The following is a 27,435-nucleotide window of genomic DNA, read 5'->3' as shown; positions in this document are numbered from 1 at the left end:
CACCCCTGACCTGTCTCCCTCAGTCATGGATAAGGTCTCATGCTGCCTGTCAGCCATCTCATCATGGATGTCTGACCCATTCCTGAAACTCAACCTGGATAAAACAACTCATCATCATCCCCTCACATTCCAAATCTCCTCCTGACATATTTCTAACTGTTATAACACTGTTATTCCCCCCTCCCCTCAGGCACGTTGTCTTGGTGTCACCTTCCATTCTGCCCTCTCATTTACCCCCCATGTGCAGAACATTTCCAGGTCCTGTCACTTTCACATGTGCAACATCTCCAAAATCTGCCCTTACCTGTCCCCAGAGACCACCAAACTTTGTATGTGCTCTTTTTTTATCTCTCGTGACCTCCAATGACCTACTAATAACTCACTCATAACCTCATCTCACCCCCGGCTCCAAGACTTTTCTCGAGCTGCCCTGACTCTCTGGAATGGTCCTTCTCATCCTATTCGGCTTGCTCCTACTTTCTGTACATTTAAAAGAGCGCTCAAAAACCAATGCTTCAACCTCACCTAACCATCTTCTTCTGTCTCCTAAACCCTCACTACTCACCCATCATTCCATATCCCCCTTCTATTATGTGATACTTCCCCCACCTTCTAGATTATAAGCTCTTCTGGGCAGGGTCCTCTCCTCCTCCTGTGTCCCTCTCTGTTATAACTTGTTTGTCCCTGGAAATCCCAGTTTGTCTATTACAGAGTAGGGCTAACTGTCTGTAAGTGATACAAAGCAATCCAGGAGTTTTCAGTACGAACACATTTCTGATCCTAAACTTTTTTGTAAATCATTCCAATAAAATGAATATGTATTATATGAAGAACTGAAGAACGGTATATAAACATCTTAAATTGCAAGATAATAAATGGTGAACATATAACAAATTTACCTTATCATATTACACATGATGTATATAGTAACTACAGATGACAATATTAGTTTTTGTGTCCAGGAGGGGAGAGGTTTATAGGGATTTCTCTGTCTTAGGAGATTTTGCTCAGAGTTTCTCTTCTCTTTTAGGGTAAAGATCAGAGGAAGAGAGCGTGCAGAAATGTGGAATCGCATTGAAGAAATGGCACGATTAAACCCGCAGGTAGTTTAAGGACAGAGGAATGTATACATTACCAATGTTTCTTTCAATTTTTGGGTAGATCGCCAACTTCCTGAATCTTTGCTTTCCACTAAACTTCTCTGTCCTGCACTGATTTTTTTTTTTCTCTTGGGGTTGAATCCGATTGAAATTTGTCTGTATAAAGTGACATATTTTCCTGTAATCTGTCTCTCTGTCTTTTTTTATCATGGTCGCTACATGCAGTACTCCATGTTTAATTCTCCTCCCGCACTCAGTCTGATATGCTCCATGGAGACGGACACTCCGACTTCTGAGGATATTCAGATCTTGAAGAAGACCATGGAGTCTGAGGCTGTGCAGGTGACCACTGGCCATCCCCTACCTTAACACCTCCTGACCTCTGTACCCTTTCTTCATTCCTAATCCTCCCCCATTCCCACCTTTCCCCAGTTACATCTTTTGTTTTTTTACACTGAATGGCCAAAAGTATCCTTCAAGTGTCCCCGGTCAAGGGTACAGTTTATTATTATTATTATTGTTATATACAGGTTTTATATAGCGCCAACATATTATGCAGCGCTGTACATTAAATACTGCACTATACAAAAACATTCTCACCTTGTGTTGCCAGTTTGGCGAAAGGCTTTTTTTGTTAAAAAAATGCTTGTGTACGAAGCCAGCTTTATAAAGATATGACGTGACCAGTTTGGTGTTCATGACTTGCAGTCCTGGGATAAAACATGAGCAGGGTCTCCTTATCCACCATCAATACCTGCCCTCAAATGCTAACTCCTACAGACACCCTCATAAATCTTGTGGAAAGCCTTTACAGAGAAGTAGAGGATGTTAGAGGGGCAGCTTCATACTAATGGCCTTGACGGGGGGAGGAGCAGTGTTCTAAATTTATGGCCATGGTTTTGGAATCGTATGTCCAACAAGCACCAATAGGTGTGATGGTAAATGTTTAGTCTTTTGGCCATGTAGTGTATCCATCTGAGGATAGACCCCATCCTATCCTAGACACACTTACCATTCTCCATCTCTCTATTCTGAAAATATTGTATATAACCCTGTCACACGAGTAAAATATACCTTGTACCTGGTGAGCAAGGATTTCATTTCTGTATAATATTTAACTTTTAGCTGGAGATTAATGTTCTGTCTGTCCCCTCTGTTCTATTGTATCGGTGGCGTCTTTGTGTCTCCTTTCTGGTACTGGTATATCTGTGGCGTCTGTGTCCCCTCTGTGGTGTTGGGGGGGGGGAAGTGTGAAGGGGAGATATAAATGGTTACATGGAAGCAAATGTAGCACATGTTGGTAGGGCAGCATGGGGATGGGTGAATAGTGGATGTACAGGGCCTAATGATATCCATCCATTCACATATCAATACATAGGTAAGATGTGAGGGATGACTAACTTGAAATTATACAAAGCTGTACATTGTCAGAAGGTTTAGAAAACAAAGTTTATGCACAGTTTAAAGTGACACAAAACAACATGTTAAGGCAACAATAGTTAACGTTTTCTGTTTTGCTTTAATGTTTATGGAACAGTAAGTATGCAAGTATTCTGTCTAGTTCTGTGACCCACTGGGTCCTGAATGCTATAGTATGGGAAATATTATTTATTACTTTAGACAGATTTCCTCCTATTGCCTGTTGCTTCTCCAGTACAAGAATTGTACATAAATCTCCTTTGGACAGACTGCAAATAGTAGCAGTAGGTATTTTAACCCTTCCCCACCATATTTAGAAAGTGAAAATGTTGTATTTTGGTCTTTTGCTTTAAAACACAACTTTGCTGAAGTTTCATGTGAAACCTGTACTAGGGATGTACACAATTACTCTTAGTATTATTAAACATTATTTTTTTAGCACCAACATATTAGGCACTCTACGTGAGTGGCAGATACAGTGACATAAGTGGAGCGGACCAGGTCCAGAAGAGTTTACAATCTAATTACTCATTATTCCTTTTGTGTATAATAGGAATTAATAAACCCTCTGAGGTTTTCATTGTAATATATTCTTAAAATGGTGACTGTTATTTACCACACTGGAGGTCTAAAGAAAAAGCGGATGTGTTGGTGACTACAATTTCGAACAGCGTCAAAAGACACTGAAGAGTTGTCCATGTTGTCCTTCTAGGTAGCCTGAAACCTGTAGAAACTAGGTTTAACATCTGTAAAAGATGACCTAAATATTTAGATTACATTTTCTTTAGTTTCTCTGTAATTCCAAAATTAACTTTTTCTAATAATTCTGGAATTTATGTTTGTATTTCTTCCCTGCTTTAAAATCAGAGTATATTTAGACCTCTTACAGGGGGGGACGTTGGAGCATACATGGTGGTCTTGTCCAGTCGCACAAGACTATCATCTGCCATTCTCCAAGCTACTTAAGATGCCACCCCTGAGTGCTTTGCTCAGCAGGTTGGATTTACCTTTGCCCAAAACTACCAAATGACTTGACTGGATGCATTCTGCTTTCAGTTGGTAATGTCTTGGCCCACTCATTCCAATTATCCTTAAGGTTGTGACCAATAAACCTTATTGGATAATAAGTTTGTCCTGGAATCCATGGCCAGAATACTTTTGTAACCTATTGTCTTGTCTAATTTCTACGTACGTCCAGTTGTTTCCTCCCCCACAACACACAATTTCCCTCACTCTCAGTTGACATCATGTCTTACACTTTAGAATCAATGTCAATCCATCTTGTTAGTATAAGCAGATAGGGTTTTCAAGTGATATTGGTGTTATCATTCTTATTGCTGGTTTTTCCGCTTTATACTACTGTTGATTTATTCAAGTTGTTAGCATTTGGCTATGAGCTGAAAAAATGCTTCTTCCCCTTTGCTGAAAGATAGTGGTGATGAATGCAAGCCTGCATGGCTGGAGAGAAGCGCTGTGTCTCATGAAAATCTAGGGTTCTTGACGCCCAGAGAAGTCAGGAATCAATATAGTGGAGCTTTAAGCCTTCAGGCAGAATGCCATGGCATGTTTAAACCACTGTGGAGGAGCAAATGCAGCAGCAGCGGCGAACATTTTGACCTGGGCACAAAGTCATCAAGAATGATGCCGGAAAAGAAGTCCTGCATGAGATAGGTCCATATTGCATTTATCTATTGAAGCAAAAGCTTTTTGTGGCTCGAGTTTTGTTGATTTAAAGAAAATAAATAGAAAAATGCCTTCTTTCAAAACTCAATTATTTATCAATATTTCTAGTGCCTGCTGCAATTAGTGTTAGAAAGAGTTTGAGAGAGTTTGTGTTAGAAAACTGGTGTCTCCCCCCCCAACACACGACACACACACACACACGACACACACGTTGTGTGAAGACCTAAAATAATGGCCTTTTAATGCTGCAATTGGGAACACTTGTTGTTCTGGGGCTAAATGTAATACCCCCCTTCTTTATCAGCACTTATGCTATCTGTCTTCTTTCCTCCTCTAGGTTTTGCACAGCTCCCCGCAGGAGCAGAAGATTCTTTGTAAAAGATCAGACCTTCCTCAGGATATCTACACTATACGAGCGCTGGAGTCTCATCGAAGGGCAGAAGAATACCTTAGCAGCAGCCAGGAGGCACTCTGACCACACCAAATGGCCATCATGCCACCCTGGTGGTGGCTAGTGTGTGCTCTATTCTTCCTGAACACTGGAGGCTCCACATGTAGATGAGAACCTTCTACTGTAGATATGTACTGCCAATCACCATATGCAACCTACCAGAAGTTTACCAGCTGTTCGAGACTCAACTGCTTTTCCAGTGTACAAGATGGCCTATCCCTTGTGGGTAGTTATTATTCCAAGGGAACACCTTAGCATGTCACTTCCCCCCCTGTCCTAGAGCATTTTCAAAGTTGTCTACTTATGCCTAACTTCCTCGGAGATGTTTCTCCCTCTCATTATAGAGCCTCTGATATATCATTGAACACTTGGTTCCAGAGCCCCTGAGCTGTTGACTCCTTCCCTCTTTACCATGGAGCCCATGGGTTAGGGTTTCATACTTCATTACAGTGCCGCTAGGCTATCCTTTGTTATCTTTGACCTTTTTAATCTTTATTTTCATGAACTCTGAGATTTATGTTTCCCTTTAGTTTCCTCTTAAGGCCCTTCCACTGTTAGCCTTTTCTTTGGGCCTCTGCCTTTTCCTGCAGTCCTTTGGAGCGCAAGTCTGGGTAGACCTGTGGTGGTGCAGATATGATTTAAAAAGGCAAGAAATGAATTCCAACATTTGATATCACTTTTGGGGCCTATTAGAATTACTGCGAGTTTCCATGTACTTCCAAGTTGTTGTATCCATAGTGAATGGGGCTTACTTCAGGGCATATCATTTATAGCTGCAGTTTGTGCAGTTGGATACACGATTGGTTTGCGAGGCAGACAATACTGGCTGTATCCTGCAGAAACCTCCATTCACCATAAGGAGTAACAAAGAACCACGAATGGCTTTATCTGAGAAGGCCAAATGACTCCGATCCTCACACTTCTTTCTGGGACATACTAAACTTGCGGAAAGTTATAGAGGACCCAACAAATAAAGAGGTCACATCTACTAGCTTGCAGTCTTAGTACTAAAAATGCTCTTTAGCACTGACAAATTATGTCCTAAGAATTAAATTATGTATGGAAAAGGGATATGTCTCATTTCTGAATGTAGAATAAATATTATTATACACAGTTGTGTCCTGTAGAGCAATACAATCGAACAATACACACACTGATCATCTACAGGGACCCGCTGTGGTACCATTCCTTTGACTGTTCCTTCGTTTCAGGATCATAGATGTGGAGCCAGGTTTCATCCTCAGTCACTAACTTAGCCAAAAAGTCCTGTGCAGCTTCAAAATGGACCAAAACGGCTTTCGATGCTTCAACTCGTTCAGTCTTCTGATCACTTTTCAAACATTTCGGCACCCACTTTGCTGAAAGCTTGCCCATGTCTAGGATAGTGGTGATGATAAACCCAACACGCTCCCGTGGGATGTCAGCTATCTGGGCTATCTTTTTTGTGGATATTCGCCGGGCCTCAATAATGGACAGCATCGCATGTTCCCGAGTCAGTTGAGGTGGGGGGGGGGGGCGCCCACTGCGGGGCTCATCTTCAACGGTGAAATGCCCAGTCTTGAAACAGAATATACAGTTTTGACAGTGCTGTAGAAAGGACACTTCTCCCTCAGTGTTTGTGACATCTCAGTGTGAATGTCCTTTGCTGACTTTACCTGGAGAAACAAAAACTTCATGACGTCCCGTAACTCCAATGACGTGAAACTTGCTTGTGCCTCTGCCATCACAGCTTCTCATTAAAAGAAAAAAACATTTGTAGGAATCGCAAAGACCTGATATTTGCACAGTTACATATTAAGATATTAGGCTGTCATATGCCCCACACTAATTTTTCTATTTTATCTGGAAGGGGGCAAAGCCAGGAACTTCTCAGCTCCCCCTTGTATCTGAGCTAGCCCACAGCAAAAACTGGGTGGGACAGCTTTGTACATACAGTAGTAAAGACTTGATGTTTGCAGTGATGCAGAAAAATATTTGGTTTACAAATAAAATGGGAAGTAAAAAAAAAGTGCATAAAAATTCTGAGTTGGTGGCGGGCAGCATGGAGTGAACAGGCAACATCCATCCATAAAGTCAGGTCTTGGTGCTCAGTTTGCCAGGACTTGGGCAGGCTTATCTGCAAGGCTCAGATGGACACCAATGAGTGGTGTCCTGTCTTGTGTTGCTGATGCTAGGCAATAATTGGGGATAGTGGAAGTTGGCACCATATTTAAACCTTTACATTTTTGTCACTTGATTTTTGGCTACTGAGGACTTCATGTAGTCCCTGGGTTACATAGGAGAAAGGAACTTTAGGTTTGTTCTTAGGTGGAAATTGTATGTAAGTCGGAACAGGTACAATTTTTTAATAACTGCAATTAGGACAGATGTTTGTCTCAACATATTATTAGGCAGGGTGGTGTCAGTTACTGTATAAAATTATACAATTGTTAGTAATAGTCATTGAAGGACTGCTCAACATGAGCAGTAGCATTTACAACTGTGTCAGAGGAGTTCCTGACATTGGGAGATGTACATACCACAGTGGTTGGTGTGTTCAAAGAAATAAAGCCTGCACCTAAGCAGTTGCGTTTTAGCCTTTTCTCTGTATAGGGTGTTAATTTGACTCCGAACTATTGCAATTTGCCCTCAGATCCACAGTATGTTGTTGTTTGTGGACCGCTTCTAAATGGTGTAGTACGCGAAGCATTGATTCCAAACGCTCTGTTTTGAACCTTTTTAGCCTACTTCCTTGTTGGATAAGTAAACCTCTAATGAAGCATTTGTGTGCTTCTCAGATATGGAGTGGGTTAGCAGTGGAGCCTTCATTACATGAAAAAAAGGAGATTAACTCTTGTTCAATTTTCTCGGGGAGACCAGGTGTTTCAAGCAACAATTCATTGAGTCCCCAAGAGCTTGACTTGGGAATAATGATCCTAAACGAGACAACTATAGAGACTGGGCCGTGGTCTGAAAACGTTATAGAACCACGTCTGAGTCCAGGATCTGGGGTATTCCACTGTGTGACACCAAAAAAAAAATAAGCGTAGAGTACATTTTATGTACCAGGGAGTAGTAAGTGTAATCTCTAGCTCCCGGGTGATGTATTTTCCAAATATCAACAAACTGATTTTCAGGGAGAAGGGTTTTTAACCGCTTGTGGAATGAGAAAGGCAAATGCGAACGTCCCTTGGAAACATCTAAAGAGGGGTTGAGAGTCAGATAAAAATCACCACCCAGTAGTATTGTACTCGAGTCAAGGTCATTTAGCACTGCTATGTGTTCTAGGAAGGACAACTGATTAGAGTTAGGGAGGTACATGTTCACAAACGTGTATAGTTGGCCATCGATCTTACCCTGAACAATGAGAAACCGACCATCAGGGTTAGTACGTAATAAAGAGAGGGACCACTGTAGGGATCCATCAATGAGGATGCTAACCTTTTCTTATTGCGTAGATTAGGAACCCTATTGTGGCGGATGTGCATTTCTTGCAGACAGGCAACCTGACTGCGGGATTTCTGGGATGTGATTGTAATGGACGTTTCTTATTAAGAAAATAGCAGGACCGGCTCAGATGAGAACAAATGAAGGGGTAGGGTCAGTAAGAAAAAAAGGGGGGGGACCAGGATCACAAAAAAACTTTCAGGATTCAGAAGGAAGGGAAGGGAAAAAAGACAATTAGAAGGGAAGAACTGGGGAAAGGAGTGCAAGACTCCACAGACTAAGGAGTTTTAATATGACTCCACAACTCTAGCCCCTAGTTAGGCTGTCACGGCTCCACAAAGGCCAAGTGGTGGACCCACTGTGTCACCAACCCTGTGGGTGGAGATGTGCACAGGGTCTAAGCAGTAGCTTGGTCTTCTCCAGAGCCTCTAGAGGTGAGGATGGGCAGCAAGCTACTGCAAGGTTGCCCACCAATGCCCACCAAGGCAGGTGACTGCTAACTTCCTGTGCCAGGTCACTTCCTTAAGAAGGGAATGTCAGGTGATGGGCGTGGATCAAGTGACATCAATCCCACCAGCAGAGGGAGCGGTGCTGAGATAATGTCAGGTGTTATTCAGATGTTTGCCAGAAGAGGGAGTGCGTCTGTGGAATACTGTTTCTCTGAGGCAAGGGATCAGCTGACAGAGAATCACCTGACTTGGAACAGGAAGTATGCAGAGTTTTGGATCCAAAGGCAGAGATGGTGCTGGCAGCAGGGGACTGCAAGAATCATGAGCAGGAAGGAGGCACAGATGACCTGGACCTGCGGTGATCTGTGACTGTACCGCCCCTCTTAGTGCCCCAGCTCCCCCCCCCCACCCCTCCCCGGGAAACCTGGCATGAAATTCCTTGAGAAGCAGGAGGCACGGAGGGCTTTTGGTGCGACCCAGGAACGCTCCTCTGGACCATAGCCCTTCCAATGAACCAGGTACTGGAGACAACCTCAGACAGAGACAAGCCTGAAATCCAAGATTTGTTCAACCTTGTACTCTTCCTCCGAGGCAACAGAAACAGGGCCAGGAGGGATGTATTTCTCAGAGAATCTGTTAAGAACAGGTTTAAGCAGGGAAACATGAAATGCGTTATGATCTTAAGAGATGGAGGCAGTTTTAACTTGTAAGTGACAGGGTTGACCTGGGACAAGACAGGAAACAGACCAATAAAGCCAGGTGCAAACTTGAGAGAGGGCACTCACAAGCGAATATGCTTGATGGAAAGCCAAGCCTTGTCACTGGGGGACTATTGGGGAGTGGGAGTTCTCTTCTTGTCAGCCCATCTTTTGTAGCATGCAGAGGAATGTAGCAAGGCTTCTTGGGCTTTCTTACAAACCTGCTGGAAGTGATTTGCCGCAGCAGCAGGAATGTCTGACACAAAAGTAACATGCAGGAATCCAGGGATGAAGACCGCAAACAATTAAAAAAAGGAAGACGAACCTGTGGATTTGCTGACGTGATTGTTGTGGGCAAGTTTAGCCCATGGCAGCAGTTCTGACCAAACGTTCTGTTGGGAATTGGTATTAATACGCAAGTATTGTTCGAGTGCCTGATTAATTCTTTCAGTTTGCCCATTGGTCGGAGGGTGATAGGCTGAAGAGAAATCTAACTGGATCTTTAGGCAAAGGGCCCTCCAGAAGCGAGAAGTGAATTGTACACCATGATCGGACACGTGGGAAAGCATGATCTGTAAGCAAACAATTTTTTGAAGATCTCCAAGTTCGAGGCAGATTGGGAGACCTGGTAGAGGAACGAAATGGGCCATTTTGGAGAACTGATCAACCACAACCCAAATAGTAGTGAAACCATTGATAGACAAAGTCCATGGAGATGTGTGACTAGGGTTGTTCCGGAGTGGGAAGTGGAATTAACAGGCCTGAAGAAAGCTTCTGTGGCACCTTGTGTCGGGCACATTTGATACATGTGGTCACAAAGTCCCTCACATCTTGCTTCAGATCTGGCCACCAGTACCTACAGCTAATCAGTTTAATGGTCCTCTATTGCCTGTGATGCCTAGCAAACTTGGAGGCATGTCTCCATCAAAGGACCAACGGACGCCGGCTTTTTTGAATAAGGGTGTTTCCTGGTGGAACTGGAAGCAGCTGGACTGGGGCCATGGGCACAATTTGAGCTGGGTCTATGATGAAGGCTGGTTCCACTTCAGGACTTCCCTTTTCGAAAGAGTGTCTGCCTTTACATATTTGGGACTCGGTTGATAGGTGAGTACGAAATTTAACCTTGAGAAAAACAGGTGAGTAGGAAATTGAACCTTGAGGAAAACAGAGCCCAGCGGGCTTGACGGGGGTTTAGGCATTGTGCAGTCTGAAGATACTGTAAGTTCTTATGGCTTGTAAAAATGGTCACAGGTTGGTAAACTCCCTCCAGCAAATGGCGCCATTCTTCAAGGGCAAGCTTGACAGCAAGTCTCAGGTTCTTAACTTGCCAGAAGTATTCTACCAAGACAGCACCGCATCAACGCCACGAAAAAGGGCTGGGAAGTGTCCAGGGACACCAAGGCAGGAGCGGAGGCAAAAGCTTTCTTTAAAAGTTTAAAGGCCTGGAGAGCCTCAGAAGACCAGGCTTTACAATTGCTCCCTTTCTTAGTCATTGCAGTAATGGGCGCCACAAGCGAGGAGTAGTCTCGGATGAACTGTCTATAATAATTGTCGAAGCCCAGGAACCTCTGGATGGGCTTCAGCCAGTCTAGAACGGCCGTGAGTTTGGCAGGATCCATCTGCAAACCCTCAGCAGAAACGATATAGTCCAGGAACGGGACTTCAGGGCGCTCAAAAAAGGATTTTTTTTTTTGCCCATCTACTTTTACCTACTTGAAGGGGACAAACTAGCTCAGGTTACAAATGGGCTGGCAGCTCTAAACATCTCAAAACCTGGAGTTCTTGCTACCAGCAGGAATGAAGCATGATGCTACAAGAGTATTTGGAAGAAAGCTTCAGCTGCACTGATGCCTTTTTTTTTTTGCTGAAGCCGTTGCAGTACTGTTTTGACATTGTCTCGATGAGAGGATAGGTCCCTAGAATATACCAGGATATCATCTAAATAGACGATCACATAGTCATATAACAAGTCCCGGCAGACATCATTCATGAAATCTTGGAATACAGCAGGGGCATTGCAGAGTACGAATGGCATAACTAGATATTCATAGTGGCCATCCCAGGTATTGAAGGCGGTCTTCCATTCGTCGCCCTAGCGGATGTGAATTAAATTGTAGGCACCCCGCAAATCAAGCTTGGTGAAGACAGATGCCCCTTGGAGACGATCAAAGAATTCAGCGATCAGGGACAAGGGATATTTATTTATTTTTTTTTTTTTCAAAATGTTTTTAATAAATTTTTCAAATATACAGAGACAAGTAAACAAGCAAAACCAGTAGGGTAACATGACATAAAAAAGGGGGAGAGGGAGAAACACTTATACCATTTTAAACAAGAAAAAGAAAAAAAAAAAATCAGCCATTGGAGTCCATAAATAAAACTATGGATTATGAGTCAGAAATATTAGTGATGTACCAAGTAGAATATCTGAATGGTTCAAGAATTGACGTGCATTCTGAGCTGGTGAATGTGTAGAGTAAAAAACGGTACCATTGCTGCCAAAAGTGGGTAATCAGGGTGTCTCCTTGTAATTGAGCATCCAACATTTCTCTATGAAACAAAGCCTTGAGAGATGAGAGGACTTGTTCCGTGGATGGTGGAAGAGGTTGTATTCATTGACGCATAGATATTTATTTTTGATGTTGTTGAGATCCCTATAGTCAATGCAAGGGTGTAAGGATCCATCCTTTTTCTGGACTAAGAAGAATCCAGGAAGCTGACGCGTAGAGTATGGCGGCAAGGTGGCTGGAACTGTGGCAGGTACTGGAATCCCAGATACAGAGGCAGGAGGCTGGCTAATGGCTGACTGGAGCTCATTAAGGTGTCAATAGCATCTCCGGAGAAAGTCCACAACTTTAATTTGGAGCGACTCTTGTTTCTGCACTCGCTCACGTAGGTCCTGCAGTCAGGTAGAGGAATGTCAGCGGGGTGCAGTGCCTGAACAAACTGTCACGGCTCCACAAGGCCAAGTGGTGGACCCACAGTGTCAACAACCCTGTGGCTGGAGACGTGCATGGGGCGCAGGGTCTAAGCAGTAGCTTGGTCTTCTCCAAAGCCTCTAGAGGTGAGGATGTTGTGTGGCAAGCTACTGCCAGGTTGTGGCCCCCGTGCCTGCCAAGGCAGGTGACTGCTAACAAGCTGCTAACAAAACGTAGTGCAAAAGGGAAATCCAAGAGAGTAGTCAGACAAGCCAAAAAGGTCAGGGCAGGCAGCAAACAAGGTTGGTCAGCAAACAGGCAAGACTTCGGGGCAGGCAGTGAACAAGAGTAGTCAGTAAACAAGCCGGGGGTCAGTACAAAAAGAATCTGGAACAGGAGAAACAAACAACAGGCACCTGGAAGCAGAGCCAAAGGAACTCCTTGTTCAGGCATATTCCTGTTGCCAGGTCACTTCCTTAGGAGAGCGCAGAGGAAGTGCTGTTGTGGAGATAATCTCAGGTGATATTTAGATCTTTGCCAACTGAGGGAGTGCGCCTACGGAATACTCTGTTTCTCTGAGGCAAGGGAGCAGCTGACAGAGAATCACCTGACTTGGAACAGCAAGTATGCGGAGTGTTGGTGCTGGCAGCAGGGGACTGTGCAAGGAGGGTGAGCAAGAATGAGGCACAGATGACCTGGTCCTGCGGGGATCTGTGACAGAGGCTGAGTAACCTATGTGGGGGGAAGTGCAAGTAACGGTCAGCCGAGCCGCTGGCACACTTACGGCTATGAACGTCAATATAAGATAACAACAGTAGAACCAGGTAGCGCAACATTTATGTGGAATGGGATTGTTTTATTCCATGGGCCAATAAGGCATATTGGGCCGCCTCTGGTGAGAATATAGTACGGCAGTGTCACAACTATCACCAAACAATTAGAAAAAAGGTTTCCCCGAGAATTACTCAACATTAGTATACTACTAGCAACAACTAATCCAGGGTGATGGGTGGCAGTCCACAAACCACAGGACGAAGCAGAAAAACAGTATGCAGGTGCAATGAACATAAATTGAAAAATGCTAGTCATTGCATATAGCAGTATTAATCATCAAAGATCTTTAAAAGTCATAAGAGCAGGACAAAAAATTGTTTTGATTAATTGTACAAGGCTGACATTCAATAAATATAAAGGAAGTAAAGAAGGGTTCCCAAGATCCATAGTGAGGGTAGTCACAGGCACTTGTTGACTGATTGCAATATTCAAACATGTACAGGTCAATAATTAAATAATTGTAAATTTCAGCGGTCATACATTATGTAAGAGACAGCAACTGTATGTGGGGCCATTTAGAGAGGGTAGCAAGCCGCTACTTCGTGCAAACTGAATCCCAGATATCCACAGCTCATCTTATGTCCAGTCACACTTCATGTGAGGTAGGGGTGGTTTGCTTGATGGTGCAGGAGAGTGGATTCTGCGTCTGCCAGACAAAAGGCATACGAGCCCTGGGGGGCCTACTTAGGGAATCTTCCGTCAAATCCAGCCAATCGGGTATCGGTATAGGGTCTGCACCCAAAAAAGTAAAGAGAGCTGGTAGCTGTGCTGGAGTATGAAGAGTGAAGGTGGCATTATGCCTAGTAACAATGACATGTAAGAGGTGTTCCCACCTGTACCGTGCATTGGGAGAGGTAATCAAGTCAAAGTCCAAGGGGCCTTTTTGCCAAGCTTTCTTGAGAATCTGCTCTTTCAGCGTAAAGAAATGTACTCTGCATAGAACATCTCTGGAGAAATCATTCTTTGCTCCTCTCCTCCCCGCTGGCCCACTCTCTGAACTCTAAATCAATAGATTCTGCAACAGGCCTTTCCAACAATATGTTAAATATAGCAGTGACAGTGCTTTGTATATCTCGACCTGTAGTGGCTTCTGGTATGCCCCGCAGTCCCAGATTATTTCGGCAAATCTTATTCTGATCTTTTAAGTGCAGAGAGAGAAATTATTAAATTGCAATCCTGGAAGAAGCTTCAGAGGTGGAGGACTTTAAGGAAGATACCTTGGTATCAACAGTAAGAACTTGTTGCTGCATGGAGCTCTCTATACAAGTTACTATTGCTTCCATGTCCTCCTTTGTGGGGAGAAACTGCAGGAGCATCTGTAAATCTTTAGGCAGGCGGCATTCTCGGGAGACAGAACCCAGTGATAAAACGGATGCATTAGATGATGCGTCAGCGTGAGGAGATGACCCAGCTTCTCCTGCAACGATCTCGGGCTCCTCGTGGTGAGCTGCTAAGGCTCATGCTGGCGCCATATTGGATTCTTTCTCCTCCGGTGTGTCGGGCAAATTTGCGGGGGAAAACTTCGTTAGACCCGCTCGTCTGGGGATCTTGTCAGCACCTTTGTTTTTCTTTTCCTTGGACATCAGGGTGATGCTGGATCAAGGAGTGAAAACCCGGTGGTAAATGCTAATAAAGCTGGAGTGTGTACGGAAAATTCACAAGCTCATGTTGCCATTACTTGGCCACGCTCCCAACTTTCTCAAAAGCTTCTGACTTATCAAATTCTAAAGGGGGGGAAGAACCACATTTATTAAATACAGAAGTATCTCTCCTGTTTCCAGTGCAAGAGCAAGGAATGGGCTCTTTATTCTGGTTTGGAAAGCTTTAAGCATTTTTCGTCAAGTTTTGGATCTGAGAGACCAGAGAAGTCAAGCCATTTCATATTAAATCCCTCCAGACGATCCCTAGATTAGATGATTTATATTGAATTAGCAGGGCCTGTATATACTGGTGGCTCAATGTCATCAAAAATGTCTTCACTTTGCCATTCTAGATTACTATTTTCCATTCACATGCCTGCCCATTGGTCTGGTCACAACTCCAAAGACATTCACAAAGGTATTTGTCACAGTAAAAGCTTTTCTACATCTTCAAGGAGTATGTCTTTTTCATTACCTAGAACAGGGGTCAGCAAAGTTTTTATGGCCACTAGGCCATTTATGGGGTGGGTGGGAGCACACTAGGCCGGACCCGCCCTAATGGCTCTGCCCACCACCAGGGAATGCCCCCTGAAGTGAAATCCCTATCCTCCGTATGCATTGCGGAGGAGAGAGATTTACCTTCAGGGAGCTTTCCCTATTTACCGCGGTGGCAGAAGTATCAGCGCCGACTGCAGTAAATAGGGGAGCAACTCCAGTAGTTCCTAACGCCCCCTGGCGGATCCACCGGCAACCCGCGGCTCCAGGGCATTAGGCCGGATCGGCCAGGGGGCGATCTGGCCGACCCCTGACCTAGATAATATCCTGGGTTTGGTCAAATCCAAAGAGAAATTGGAAAAACACAAGGACCTGGTACTAGGACCTCTAACTCAGTTTGACTGGTTAAACCGACAAAAGATTCCATCCACTGAGTAGGTACAAGATGGCTATCTAGGAGTATTTTTTTTAATTCATCTAGCAAGAAAATTGCTTCCCAATGCAAAAATATTTTTTTCCAAGTTAGGAACGGTCCCTGCCAGGTGATGTAAAATATTTTTGGCTCTAATGACCTCGATCCCAATGGTTCCCTGGGCCAGATGGAACAAGTGCAGAATGAAGATATGTTTACTTGTTCAATGGGATCGCTCTACATGGGCTAGGAGAATCGCCTTTTCTGCCCATTTCGGAAACATCTTCTGTGGTAGACCTCAAGGCAACATCTCTCCTTAGAAGATTCAAGGGCTGGAGAGCCTATTGCAGGGACTTCCAGCCACAAGGGCTGTGACCCCTCCTGCACTTAATGCATTTCAAAGTATTGGCACTAATAGCAGCTGAACAAGAACATTTGCCAGGTAAATATTGGGGGAAGAAAAGTGAAAAGCGAGAGACAAGACAGTTGTTGCCTAATGAGGATTTCTACATTTTCTTAAGGTTGAGGCTACAATTTTTTTTCATGGGCAAAGAAACATTCTGTAGACCTGTCCAGGAGTCTACCTTCCAGGGATGGAAAATTAACTGATGAATTCCCTAAGAAGATTCTTTTCAGATCCCAACAAATGATCTCCGATTCGGTTCTATCTTCGTCTAATCTTTCGTCAGTGGGGTGCTCCAGAAATCAACTTGATGGCTAAAGTTCTGTAAAGGCCTTCTGAGTATATCCTCTAAGTCTCATCAATTTTTAATTTAAAGTGGAAGGTGGTACTTCCTGCACTGAATTGTCCTTCCAGAGAGTGAAGGGATGGATTTTGGGAAACTGGATGAGGTCCTGCTAATTTCTACCTATCCACAGAACAAAGGGATTCAGATCAGTGAATAATCTATTTGTTTATATCCCAGGGGCCCATGAAATGGCACTGTAGCCTCAAGTGATTGCTTTTTTGGATCTTTGAAACAATCATGCCTATTTCTTAATGGGCTTAGTTCCTCCACAAGAAATCAAGGTGCATCCAACAAGAGGAGTAGCAGCTTGATGGGCATTCTATGCATTTACAAGACTATTTGTAGAGCAGCCAGCTGGACATCAATGAACACTTTCATTCGGCACTATAAATTCGGCACGTGATCAGCTTCACCTTCACAGCTTTGTTGTTCTTTCCTACAGCCATGTCTAAAAAATAAAATCTTATAAGCAGCATTTTCTTTGAGACATATGGAGTTTCCCTCACCGATTAGATTGCTTGGTATGTAACAAAAATGAGCATACTTGCCTGTAATTTTCCTTTTCTGGCAACTTCCTCTGACAGTGCATGTCTCTCCCTTTCAAGGCTTGTTATTGGAACAAGAGGGGAGGTGATAGGGGTAGGATAACAATTTTATGTTATCTAGCCCTTAGCATGTCTTATGATTAGGTACATCCAATGGCAGATTCTCAACACCTGACATATTACACCATGTAAATATGTATTTCATTTAGACTAAGCAGAAGTTCTGGCAGTTTGCTGGTTTGCAGCATTCAGGTGTGTGGTACTACAATGCCAATGCAAAAAGACATCAGCAATGATCTCAGTGAACCAATTGTAGCTGCCCATCAATCTGAAGTCCATCACTCTACAGGAAGAAAATAATATTCACTAGTGGGAAACTTTATTTTTGGTAAATAATGACAGTGGAATCTATTCTGTTGTTTTATATTTAAGATATAAAATAAAGCTTCGATTTGTAAGATGCTGTACTTTTTTTTCTGACTATATACTTACAGGGTGGTCCTTTTCTTTTCAGTGAAAGCATTTCAAACATCGCCACCCCACTACCACATTGCAATATTATGGCTGGTGGACTACAGCTTGTAAATCTAGCCCAGGACAAGTTTTTCTCGGCTGCATTTTGGTCACCAGAGGTCTAGGCTATATACAAAGTTGTCAAACAGCAGGTGGAGATCAGGAACAACACACAGAGCCATGAAGGAAGCCCAGGACAATCTAGACTCCAATAGCAAAACAATATAGCAATAGAGACATAGTAACTGTGATACACAAGACTTTAGAAAGTAGAAGCACTTGCAGGTCTTTGCATTACCCCCCCCCTCCAATTACTCAGTATAGCTGTAGTGCAGAAAGTGGAATCAGCTCCCTACGTTATCTTGGCATATAAAATGGATGACACATACTTTTACAATGTATATATGGATGTCTTTTGAGCTTAACATTACAGAATTACAAAAATGATGTTCAACATCCCCAAACTAATGATGCTGACGTTTTCCCAAAATATTTTGGACCCTGTGGCAGTATATATTAGGGACTGAAGTGATGGATTACACCATTTTCCTGAACAACACCTTGCTGTTTCCAAATCTGATCTGTGTTTTCCCCAGATGTGGTCTGAGCTGCAAGGACAAAGAATTGGTCATATGATGTATAATATATTTAGTCACCTTTATACACAGATTAAACGTATGTTATATATACAGTACAGGAATCATTTCTTGCTGGATATTGGGGCTGCACAGCGGGACTGGATGGTCTGATGTACCAGGTGCTCCCAGTCTGCATCAGAGATTTGCTGTGCCCACAGTGGGACCGACAGCGAGGGCAACTTTACTGCGGCCATGGTCTTCTTTACCAGTTCAACGTGATCTGCACAAAGGAAAAGGCCAACAATGAGGTGGTGAAAGAATTAGGCACTGCTGGGACACCCTACTTTTAAGGGAGGAGCCTAATGATGAGAAATTCTAGAACTGAACCCTGCTGGGACATCTTCATTTCCAAGAGACCAGCTCAATAAATTATAGAACCATATATGACACCCCCTTCCAAGGCCATAGCTCAGTAATGAGGTGATGATAAAACTAAAACCTCCTGGACAAAATCCTGATTGATAGAACTCCAAGACAGGAGCTCAATATTTAGGTCAATATAGAAATAGGGTGACTATAGAACTGTGACATCCTCCTGGAAGTACTGATTATAATGTCTATCACCCTGCCCATAGGAGGATGCCCTTTCATGCCTTCAGTCTCAGATTATGCTTTTCCCAGACATGTCAGTGCTATTTAAGTATTCTATGGACAGATTTGGACACATTTGTTATTTTCACACTTGGCCCACATATTTTATTATGTCCCATATATTTTATTAAGTCCAACCCTGGATTCAACATGTTAATAAAAAAACAAGTCTGACAGTGAACCCCCCGGACTTAACATTTTCCGAGAGCAGCTGTAATTATACCAAGGATAGGACATCTTATGATGGAAAACTAAAGGCCCCCATAAGGTCTGCAACAATATTTTCTTTGGTTGTGCATGACTTCTATTGTGTTTATGTCACTTGTATACCTTCATCCATTGGAATTGGGTTGTGTGTATCATCGTTCTCATCCTCACTGTCCACAGGCGGGTCAGGCAGATGAAGCCTCATAGCCTAAAATCGGAGCACATATAGAATGTTCAGCCTTTCACTGCTTCTGGGAAATCTTCTATCTTAGCAGGGCCCACATTTCCTACTGGGGACTTTCTGCCCTGCTAATGGACCACATCAAAGTGGAATTTGTTATACTAGAGGCATATAGATAGGAGGAGAAAAAAACAATCTGTTATTAGTCCCCATACAATCTCTCCTAATCACTGGATGCATCCCATGGACAGCTCTATTCAATAATACACTGGGACCAGAAAACTGTTTATTAGGCGTGGCACCCATAATGTAATAATATAATAATAATAATATCATAATGTGTAACCCATTTACTCAGCTTTGGGCAGTATGACCCGTGGGAAGAGTCTAGTGGATATCAGCTAGGCTGGGCACAGGAGGTTAGACTGGTATGAGGGTTTTTGGCAAAGGTCAGCCCGGTATATAGCATAGGTACCTGTAGCCTCTCCTGTAGGTCACCCTCAGTCTGGGCTGTGTCCTCTGGCTCCTGGTTAAGTGGTTGGTATTGGTATCCACTCTGAACTTCCTCATCCTCTTCCTCTTCTCCAGCACTCCAGCCCCCAGGCCCAGCATCCTGGGGGTCCCCCAACTCATCACTCTGGTTAGGGAAGATCCTTTCAGGGCCCATCCTGTGTAATAGCATAACAACAAGCTCATCATGAAGAATACAACAGCAGTAACCTTTCCATTACCCCAACATCCAGCACTACTCCATAGTAACTGGAACCCTCTGCCCTGTATAGACCCTCCTAAAAATGATGCCGTCATGTACTTTCCATATACAAGTCGGGGGTCCAGTTCTGGGATACCACAAAGCTGGATGACAAATGGAACTGCACTATTCTCAGCCTGGTTACTAATCTGCCACAAAAAAGGTTCAACTAACATGGAGAGAACAGCGATGGCCAATGTGGGATCGACTACCATGCCACGCTAAAGAACTGCTAGCTGGTTCATGTAAAAACATATCTCTGGTTAGCAAAAGGGTCCATGTGGGGAAATCCATGGATGGCTGAGGGGTCCGTGCGAAGGACTCCGTGGATGGCTGAGGGGTCCGTGCGAAGGAAGGCGGAGGGAGGCAGTGATGAGAGGTGGAGGAGACAGTAATGAGGGATAGTGGTAGGCAGAGGGGGCAGTGATGGGAGGCTGAGGGGGCACTGATGGAGAGATAATGGGTGGTGGAGGAGGGCAATGATGGGGGGCAGTGCTGGAGAGAATATGGGAGGAGGAGAGGGGCAGTGATAGCAGGATGATGGGAGGAGGAGGGGGCACTGATAGGGGATTGATGGGAGGTGGAGGGGAGCAATGATTGGGGATGATCAGAGGCGGAGGGGGACGGTGATAGGGGGGGATGATGGGAGGTGGAGGGGAGCAGTATTTGGGTATGATTGGAAGCAGAGGGGGCAGAGATGGGGGATGATGGGAGGCTGAGGGGGTCACTGGGGGTGATGAGAGGTGGAGGGATCAGTGATGGGGAATGATGGGAGGTGGAGGAGGCAGTTATGGGGGATGATGGGAGGTGGAGGGGAGCAGTATTTGGGTATGATTGGAAGCAGAGGGGGCAGAGATGGGGGATGATGGGAGGCTGAGGGGGCACTGATAGAGGGATAATGGGGGGGTGAGGGGGTCACTGGGGGTGATGAGAGGTGGAGGGATCAGTGATGGGGAATGATGGGAGGTGGAGGAGGCAGTTATGGGGGATGATGGGAGGTGGAGGGGGGCATGATGGGAGGAGGAGGGGGCACTGATGCAGGAATAATGGGGGCTTGAGGAGGCGAGCGGCTTAGTGCTGGCAAATTGTTTGCCCGCCCCGCCATGGGATTCATAGAGCGCAGAGCCGCTTCTTTCTCACCTGTTAGTGTTTTTGTTTTCTCCTTTCGTTATTACACTTTTACAGAGAGCAGGAGCTCTCTTTTCCGGTTAAGGTTGGCGACCTCAACAGGATTTCCGGCAGTGGTTGGCGGCCTCTTAGATTTCCGGTGCTGGTTGGAAGTGTCAGAAGGTACTTCCGGCGGTGGTTGGCGAATAGAGTCTAGAGGAGAGGCCGGGAGGGAAAGGTGAGTGTTCCTTGTGTGCCCTCCCTATGTATAGTAACCCTGCCTTCATTTTATCAATATAAACACCTTCATATCATATTTTTGTAGCTCCTATAAATTTATACATTCCATATCATATTTAGTTATTACCCTTTATATATATTTACACCCCCCAAATTTTTATCTGTTTATATATATTTATAATACCTATATACCTGCACCCCACTCATATGTAAACATTCATATCTCTCCCCCCCCCCCCTATATATATTCACCCCATCTCATCTATTCACCCCTCTTACATCAATATATTCACCCCAGAACATATGCATTCACTTCCGTGTGATTTTCGAGAGCGGAGTACACCGTCTTTTGTGCAACATTCATGGAAGCAGATCATGTATGATAATTTACCTCCAGTTATTTTGTGGTAATAAAAGGAATATATATGTTAAGCCTGACCTGGGATAATCAGCATATTTGTCGGTCTTGGAGGAGGTCCGCTGGGTTTTTCATTAGATCAGGGGTGTCAAACTCAAATACACAGTGGGCCAAAATTAAAAACTTAGACAAAGTCGCGGGCCGCTACCACACTTCCCTGCATTACTTGCCTCTATAAAACAGTCCAGTGCGGGGCCACGCCTAGGCACAGAGAGCCCGCTGGTCTATAGATGCGAGTGATGCCGGGAATTGTAGTAGCAACGCTATTTCAATGCAGTGGCGGGCCAGCTGCAATTCATATTTCGGATTCCTCTGACGGCCCAGAGTTTGACACCCCTGCATTAGATTGATATAATTTTCTTGCTTGCATTGTCTGTTGCTAGAATGTTGTTTGTATCACATACAATCGGTATTGTCAGCCATCATTGTTACCTGACGACCACCTTGTCCTTTTTATCTGACCAATCCCTGAAATCTCTGATAATTCATCTTCTGTTCCCATTCCTAAAACCCAGCTTTGTGTTCCTTCCCCATGGACCAGGACAAGACAACCCTCCGAGTATTTCCCACCATAATGCTTTCATCAATCTTTTCTATGGCTATGGAACCTCTATGGAAAGATGAGAATGTTTTTATATTACCTCTGACATTCTGCAGGTTTTTGTCCTCCGACTAGTTTGTTTTTTGTGGAATCTTTCCGGCCCGTTATAAAGATTAAACCACAGCAGGGGAGAGGTCTTCTAGGAGGGGGGTTCATTTCAGAAGATTTGTAAAAAGCAAACGCAATATACAAACCAGGAATTTCTTTAGTACTAAGGATAAGGCTTTCCCCAAATTCTGTGTGCCGGAGTCCTAATACCCTTACATGGCTACCCCTTTAAACATACAGTGAGTATTCACCCTAACTCAACCGGCATTTCTAGCAGATTCACCAAGTGAATGAAACCTTGAGGTCTGGAAAGCTACAAAATATTCTAAATGACTTCACTCTGTAAATTACTGTAGGTAATAAATGAGTTCTGCATATTACATAAGAGATGTGCTGACTATGAAATCCACGATTTGTGCTGGAATCTGTCCCAGTCTTCTTCTTCCAGGCGGTGGTGTACGGACACTTAGGCCCCCACCTTGCTTCGTTATGCAGTGGGGTGATGCCTCGCTGGACGGTGCATTTAGAGGGGGGTCCTCGACGGGTGAATCATGCGGCTGTAGCAGTGGGACATCGAGTGTTCTCCTTTGGTGGTTACTGCTCTGAAGATGATTATGAGACTTTGAGGCAGATTGATGTTCATGTTTTCAATGCAGGTTTGTCTAATCATTGTGTGTTCTCTGTACATCTGGAGGTAGTACGATCTTCTGAAATCCTGTTTCCTTGCAGTGTCCCTACGCTGGAGAAAGCTGCCTTCTGTCATTGGCTGTCAGTCTAAGGTTCCCTACATGAGGTATGGCCACACTGCTGTACTCATCGATGACTTCATCTACATTTGGGGTGGGCGCAACGATACAGAGGGGGCTTGTAATGTCCTCTACATTTTCCACACAGGTATGACCAATTCCATGTGCATAGCACAACCACCCACTGCCTTCTTACTAATAGGCAGTCATTTGATTGCAGGCACTGAGCAGTGGGCAACACCACATGTGACGGGACAGATTCCTGGAGCTCGGGATGGGCACTCTGCTTGTGTTCTGGAGAGGACCATGTATATCTTTGGAGGATATGAACAGCTGGTAAGAGACAAGAGGATTGGTAAAAAACCTGATCCATTTGTACTATGTAGAGTAGTATGGCCACACATGATCCTCCTGTAATATGATGGTTAGAATGGTTGAAACACGAGGGATTGCATTGTTCTGTGTAGGTTAGTATGGGCAGGTTTGGTGGGCACATGTTCCTTTATACTGTGTAGGTTGGTATGAGGGATTTGATATGGGCACATGGTGCTCCTATATCCTGTAAATTGGAATAGAAGGTCTATAGTGGATTCACGGCTGTTCTGTACTCTATAGATTGGTATAAGGGGGGTATAGTAGGTACATGCTGCTCCTGTGTTCTTTGCATTGGTATTGGGTAGTAGGATGGACACACAATCTTCCATACTATGTGGATTGGTGTGAGGAATATGATGTGCACCTGAATTCTGTAGATTACTATGAAAGGAGTATGGCTGGGCGAATAGAGATTCTGTATTGTATGGGGGTGTAAGGTGAGTAGAGGGTGCTGGTATGTTCTGTAGATTAGTATGGGGGTAGTATAGTAGGCATATGGTTCTCTTATATTCTGTAGATCAGTAATGGGGAGTATTGTGGGCACAAGGTTACCTTGTACTTCCTAGATTGGTATGGAGGGATATAGTGGGCATATTACACTTCTCTAATTTATAGATTGGTATAAGGGAGGTATGGTGGGCACACGGTGCTCCGATAGTTTATAGATTGGTATGGGTGATGTGTGGTAGGTATATGGTGGTCTTGTGTTCTGTAGATTAGTAATGGGGGGCGGGTGGGGTATGGTGGGCACACGGTGCTCCTATAGATTGCTATGGGTGATGTGTGGTAGGTATATGGTGCTCTTGTGTTCTGTAGATTAGTAATGAGCCACTCCCCCCTGAGAGCTGCGCTTGTGTTATCATTATTTGCTGCACCACCAGATTTCCAATCTATGAGGATCTATAACAAAATGAGAACTACAAATCATTTCTGTGTTATTAAGTGGGGGTACATCTAGTTCCTCCTAGCCCCACCACAGTCTGTGTCTGTAACAGGAACCTCAATGTGCAACGTATTGCAACAATGAAAACCTCCAAGGGCAATGTAATCCAAAAACCTGAACCTCACAATGGGAACCTTCCGGGGCTACATATTCCAACAATAGGAACCTCACAGGAAAATGTATTCAAATAACCGGAACCTTACAGGGCGACGTATTCCAATAACCGGAACCTCACAGGACAACATATTCCAACAACCAGAACCTCACAGAACAACATATTCCAACAACCAGAACCTCACAGGAAAATGTTATCCAATAACCGGAACCTGACAGGGCAATGTATTCCAACAATAGGAACCTCACAGGACAACGTATTCCAACAATGTAAACCTGAAAGAGCAATGTATTCCAACAGGAACAGAGGAACCTTACAGGGCGACGTATTCTAGTAACCGGGAACCGTACAGGACAATGTATTCCAACAATAGGAACCTTCCGGGCCGACGTATTCCAACAATGGGAACCTCACAGCACAACATATCCCAACAATGAGAACCTCACAGGCAAATGTATTCCAACAACAGGAACCTCACAGGACAACATATTCCAACAATGGGAACCTTCCGGGGTGACGTATTCCACTAATGGGAACCTTCCGGGGCGACGTATTCCAACAATAGGAACCTTCCGGGCTGACGTATTCCAACAATGGGAACCTCACAGTACAACATATTCCAACAACCAGAACCTCACAGGCAAATGTATTCCAACAACGGGAACCTCACAGGCAAATGTATTCCAACAACGGGAACCTCACAGGAAAATGTATTCCAATAACCGGAACCTGACAGGGCAACGTATTCCAACAATGTAAACCTGAAAGGGCAATAATAATCAGAACCTCACAGGACAATGTCTTCCAACAATGGGAACCTCACAGGAAAATGTATTCCAATTACCAGAACCTTACACGGGGACATATTCCAACAATGAAAACCTCAAAGAGCAATGTATTCCAATAATCAGAACCTCACAGGGTGACGTATTCCAACAGTGGAACCTCACAGCACAATGTATTCCAACAACGGGAACCTCACAACACAACGTATTCGTACAACGGAAACCTCACAGGAAAATGTATTTCAATAACCTGAACCTCACTGGGCGACATATTCCAAAAATGGGAACCTCAAAGTACAACATATTCTAACAATTGAAACCTGAAAGGACAATGTATTCCACTAACTGGAACCCCACAGGACAACCTATTCCAACAGTGGGAACCTTCCTGGGCAATGTATTCCAACAACGGGAACCTCACAGCACAAACATATTCCAACAACCAGAACTTCACAGGATGACATATTCCAACAATGGGAACCTCAAAGGGCAATGTATTCCAATAACCGGAACCTCACAGCACAACATATTCCAACAACGGCAACGTCACAGCACAACGTATTCCAACAATAGGAACCTCACAGGGCAATGTATTCCAATAACCGGTACCTCACAGGGCGACATATTCCAACAATGGGAACCCCAGAGGACAACGTATTCCAATATCCGGAACCTCACAGGACAACGTATTCCAACAAAGGGAACTTCAAAGGGCAATGCATTCCAACAATGGGAACCTCACAGGTCAATGTATTCCAACAATGGGAACCTCACAGGTCAATGTATTCCAACAATGGGAACGGGTGGGGTATGGTGGGCACACGGTGCTCCTATAGATTGGTATGGGTGATGTGTGGTAGGTATATGGTGCTCTTGTGTTCTGTAGATTAGTAATGGGGGGCGGGTGGGGTATGGTGGGCACACGGTTTTCATGTGTTCTGTGGATCTTCTGACCTGTACAGGAATATTTATATTTTGTTTCACAGGCTGACTGCTTCTCCAATGATATTCACAAACTAGATACGAAATTCATGAGCTGGGCTTTAGTGAAGGCTAAAGTGAGTATGTCGGTGCAGAAGTAGCAATGCCCCAGAAAATATGTAATATGTCTTCCTTTGTGTTACTACTAACTAGAAGAAATGGTCGAGATGCAGAAAGTTTGATCTTTATTGCAACGATGTAAAACAAAGCCAAACTAACTCTTCACATTTTCTGCTTCTCTTTCATGACCTCCACTTATTGTAATGCATTCCCTGCTCATTTGCCATCCCTGTATCTCCTTACTCAGCATTCCTAGGGGAAAAATGTGAATTCTGAATTAGGATTGGTTGATCTATCTGTAGGGCACACCAGCTCGCTGGAGAGATTTCCACTCTGCCACTGTGATTGGAAGCAAGATGTTCGTTTTTGGCGGTCGTGCAGACCGTTCCGGACCGTTTCACTCCAACAATGAGATCTACTGCAATCGAATTCGAGTATTTGATCTGACAACAGAAAGCTGGTTGGATGCAATTCAATCTACTTCACCCCCTGAAGGAAGAAGGAGCCATTCAGCCTGTGAGTAGATCGGGATAAGGAGGTAATCATATATGGGTCATTGTTCTCGTATATTGATCTCCCTGCCACTAATCCTCTTACAGTATTTGTCGAATTAGATAAAGAGGATTTTTTGTTCCCCAATAGGATTGTGATTATAATAAAATTAATTTAATAATTTGTAACCCCCATCCCTCATTTTAACAGTTTCCAATATATTCTCACTCCCGTCGCCCAATCTCTTGTCGGGGAAAGTATCACACAATAGGAGGGAATATGGAATGGTGGGAAGTAGTGAGGGTTTAAGAGACCGAAGAAGACAGGTAGGTAAGGCTGGTTTTTGAATTGCGCTTTTAAAGGAGCAGAAAGTAGAAGCAAGCCGATTAGGACGAGGAAGACCATTCCAGAGAGTCGGGGCGGCTTTAGAAAAGTCTTGGAGCCGTGCGTGTGATGAGGTTATGAGTGAGGAAGTCATTAGTAGGTCATTGGAGGAGCGAAGAGAGCAGCTAGGGGGGATTATGTATCAGGTCAGAGATGTAAGTGGGACAAGAACTGTGGAGGGATTTGAAGGCAAAGCACAGGAGCTTAAATCTAAATTGTTAGGTGAAAGAAAAGCCAATGAAGAGAACTATTATGAGAGGTATCAGAAGGGGGCAGGCTGTGTATGGGGTATGTAGGTGGGAAGGATGGATGAGTCTGGCTGCGGCATTTATAATAGATTGTAGAGGAGAGAGTCGGGTTAGTGGAATACCAGAGAGGAGGAGGTTACAGTAGTCCAGACGAGAGATGATAAGAGCATGTACAAGGAGTTTGGTGGTCTC

General features: G+C 44.2%; 3 protein-coding genes across 3 annotated transcripts in view; 2 read left to right on the top strand and 1 right to left on the bottom strand.

Moving 5' to 3' along the window:
• Window positions 1-5,766, top strand: part of PPP2R5D (protein phosphatase 2 regulatory subunit B'delta) — a 21,329-nt gene extending 15,563 nt beyond the window's left edge. Inside the window, exons 12-14 of the mRNA XM_072410330.1 lie at window positions 1,031-1,103; window positions 1,326-1,442; window positions 4,540-5,766. Coding sequence (XP_072266431.1) covers window positions 1,031-1,103; window positions 1,326-1,442; window positions 4,540-4,677 — 328 coding nt within the window. The 3' untranslated portion in view covers window positions 4,678-5,766. The remainder of the gene's footprint in view (window positions 1-1,030; window positions 1,104-1,325; window positions 1,443-4,539) is intronic.
• Window positions 5,767-17,970: 12,204 nt separating this feature from the next.
• MEA1 (male-enhanced antigen 1) lies at window positions 17,971-20,986 on the bottom strand. The gene is made up of 4 exons (XM_072410055.1): window positions 20,841-20,986; window positions 19,425-19,617; window positions 18,892-18,976; window positions 17,971-18,190 (listed from the first exon to the last, which is right to left on the bottom strand). Exons 2-4 carry the CDS (start codon window positions 19,614-19,616, stop codon window positions 18,033-18,035), a joined length of 435 nt encoding a protein of 144 aa, XP_072266156.1. The 5' UTR covers window position 19,617; window positions 20,841-20,986; the 3' UTR covers window positions 17,971-18,032.
• Window positions 20,987-21,053: 67 nt separating this feature from the next.
• The window catches only part of LOC140329939 (kelch domain-containing protein 3-like), a gene marked incomplete in the record, with an annotated part of 19,842 nt that continues 13,460 nt past the window's right edge, over window positions 21,054-27,435 (top strand). Inside the window, 5 exon segments of the mRNA XM_072410329.1 lie at window positions 21,054-22,770; window positions 22,844-23,008; window positions 23,081-23,196; window positions 26,065-26,136; window positions 26,422-26,635. Coding sequence (XP_072266430.1) covers window positions 22,617-22,770; window positions 22,844-23,008; window positions 23,081-23,196; window positions 26,065-26,136; window positions 26,422-26,635 — 721 coding nt within the window.

Source organism: Pyxicephalus adspersus, chromosome 4 (genome assembly GCF_032062135.1).
Source record: "Pyxicephalus adspersus chromosome 4, UCB_Pads_2.0, whole genome shotgun sequence".
NCBI lineage: Eukaryota > Metazoa > Chordata > Amphibia > Anura > Pyxicephalidae > Pyxicephalus > Pyxicephalus adspersus.
This window is presented reverse-complemented; position numbering and strand designations above follow the sequence as displayed.

Excerpts from the sequence above, each read along its gene's own strand:
- MEA1 (XM_072410055.1), bottom strand. The coding sequence starts at position 19,616 with ATGGGCCCTGAAAGGATCTTCCCTAACCAGAGTGATGAGTTGGGGGAC. Across the intron at positions 18,977-19,424 it reads ACCTACAGGAGAGGCTACAG|GCTATGAGGCTTCATCTGCC; the intron begins GTACCTATGCTA and ends CTCCGATTTTAG. Across the intron at positions 18,191-18,891 it reads CCCAATTCCAATGGATGAAG|ATCACGTTGAACTGGTAAAG; the intron begins GTATACAAGTGA and ends TCCTTTGTGCAG.